This window comes from Aplysia californica, unplaced genomic scaffold (genome assembly GCF_000002075.1).
Source record: "Aplysia californica isolate F4 #8 unplaced genomic scaffold, AplCal3.0 scaffold01080, whole genome shotgun sequence".
NCBI classification, from domain to species: domain Eukaryota; kingdom Metazoa; phylum Mollusca; class Gastropoda; order Aplysiida; family Aplysiidae; genus Aplysia; species Aplysia californica.
In genome coordinates, this window is record NW_004798350.1 from 95,748 (window position 1) to 97,753 (window position 2,006).

At 55.3% G+C, this 2,006-nt stretch overlaps 1 protein-coding gene across 1 annotated transcript in view; it reads right to left on the minus strand.

Moving 5' to 3' along the window:
* Nucleotides 1–289: 289 nt before the first annotated feature.
* Nucleotides 290–2,006, minus strand: part of LOC101850525 (mucin-5AC) — a 6,180-nt gene continuing 4,463 nt past the window's right edge. The window contains exon 2 of the mRNA XM_013089921.2: nucleotides 290–1,974. Within this exon, the coding sequence (XP_012945375.1) occupies nucleotides 327–1,974 (1,648 nt within the window). The 3' untranslated portion in view covers nucleotides 290–326. The remainder of the gene's footprint in view (nucleotides 1,975–2,006) is intronic.

A 2,006-nucleotide genomic window follows, 5' to 3' on the forward strand; every position in this document is an offset into this window, starting at 1 on the left:
CATCATCATCATCATCATCATCATCATCATCATCATCATCATCATCATCATCACTGCGACAGACATCGGCGATCATGGTTCTCCATTCATTCCTTTGCTCGGATGCTCTCAAAAAAGCTACGTTTCCCTGATCTTTTCCTGTTACCCATTTGTTTAGGTTCCCTAAGTATGTTGTTCTGGGCCTACCCCTGCCTCGCTTGCCCTCAATTTTTCAAAACTGCTACGTAAAAAAAGCAACTAAACTAAAACAAAAACATGCATTTGAAAAAAGAAAGGAAACTCTGGCAAGTAGAAAGAAGACAGCGGAGGGCTGGATGAGACATTTATTAATCCAATACACAGGGTAGTCTGGGGGTGAGGGGGGAGAGAGGAGGGAGGGGGGTGAGGGAGAGAGGAGGGAGGGGAGAGGACTTGGAGCTTGCGGAGCTGTCTGGGCGACGTGAGGGGAGGGGTGATGGCACGAGAAGGGTGTTGGAGGAAGACGATCCTCGAACTGATGACGCTGCTGTTGTTGCTGCAGTTGCTGTTGCCGTTGCTGCTGGGACTGAGCGCACAGACAAGGACCTGTGGCCCAGAGAGGGCGCTGCGTTGTTGGAGTGACCACCGCCAGATGTCGGGGTCAGACTCGGGGATCGTTGGAACAGCGGGGACAACAGACTAGAGGGGCGATCAACGGGGGGTGTGAGCGAGTGGGACCTACTCGTGGTTGATGTTGTATTGTCCATCGGTGACAAAGATGTAGTCGATCGTTTGATGGTCGGTGAGTTTGGTGTTGCTGATGTTGCTGTTGTTGTATTGGTCATTGGGGACAAGGATGAAGTAGATATTTTGACGATCGGTGAGCTGGGCTTTGTTGTGGGACCAGCCGACGAGAGGGAAAAAGAAAATGTCTCATTTACGCGGGACATTTTGGGGAAAGAGCTGAGTGTTCTTGACGGGGAGAAAGGAAGGGAGAGAGTCTCGTGGCTGACAGCGCGCTGAGGAGATGAGTGGGCGGCCAGCGTCTTTGGTCTCTCAAGATGGCCGAGAGGCAGTTCTAGAGAATCATATTTAGGGGACAAGTTTGAGTGAGAAACTGGGCCAGCGCTGGCGATAGCTGCAGACGACGGGATACTTTGTGGAGCTCGTTCTTCTGGGGAGTTTCTGGAGTCAGCGCTGTCAGTTTCTGCTAAAGGCGAGTCTTGATCTGCTGCGGATAGCAAGTCAACAACAGAAGGGATTTCTTCGTTCGTTGTGTTCGTGGAGACGTCGTGGTTGTGAACGTCTAGAGACAGCGTTGGGGCTGGATGGTCGGGCCCTACAGGCGGACAGTTTTCGTCCTCGTTCTCCAGGAGCGTGGAGACTTCTGCCGTCGTGGTCAGGTTCTGCTTGTTCTGCAGCGCACAGCTGTTTAGCCCCGCCTTCAGCGCCAAGAACGAGTGGTGCGCCTTATCTCCGCACGACTTCCGCCGGAAGGAGAATGGCGTCTTTCCGGGAATCCCCGGCAAGTATTCTACGGCGACGCGGTCTGTCTGTTCGTCTCCCTTGTCCAGGCTGTGGCAACTTCCCGTGGCGTTGCCCCCGTAGCTGGAGGACCGGTCGATGCGGTAGTGCACGCCGTCCACGATTCTGGGCGGGAACTGGAAGAGGGAGTTGTTGTCTGAGGACACGCAGGGAGAGCGAGGCATGAGGTAGCCCTGGGTGATCACAACTATCGTCTCCTCGTGGGTGCTGGGGGCGGTGGTGGTGGTGGTGGGGGCTAGGTGGTAGGGGCTGCTGCTGCTGGTGGTGGTGGTGGTTGTTGTGATGATGGTGCTGCTATAGTTGCCGTTGACCGTCTGCTCTTCGTCTGGTCGGTTGAGTGTCTGCAGCAGCGACTGTGGTACCCCCTCGGGGCGACTGTCGGGCTGTAGACATTTACTGTAAGCCTCATCCAGGGCGGAGGGGCGGCGGCTCGGGATGTCACTGGAGTAACGTCGGCTTACTGACGGGTCGCTGAGGAAAGGAGGCGGGGAGAGAGGGAGAGG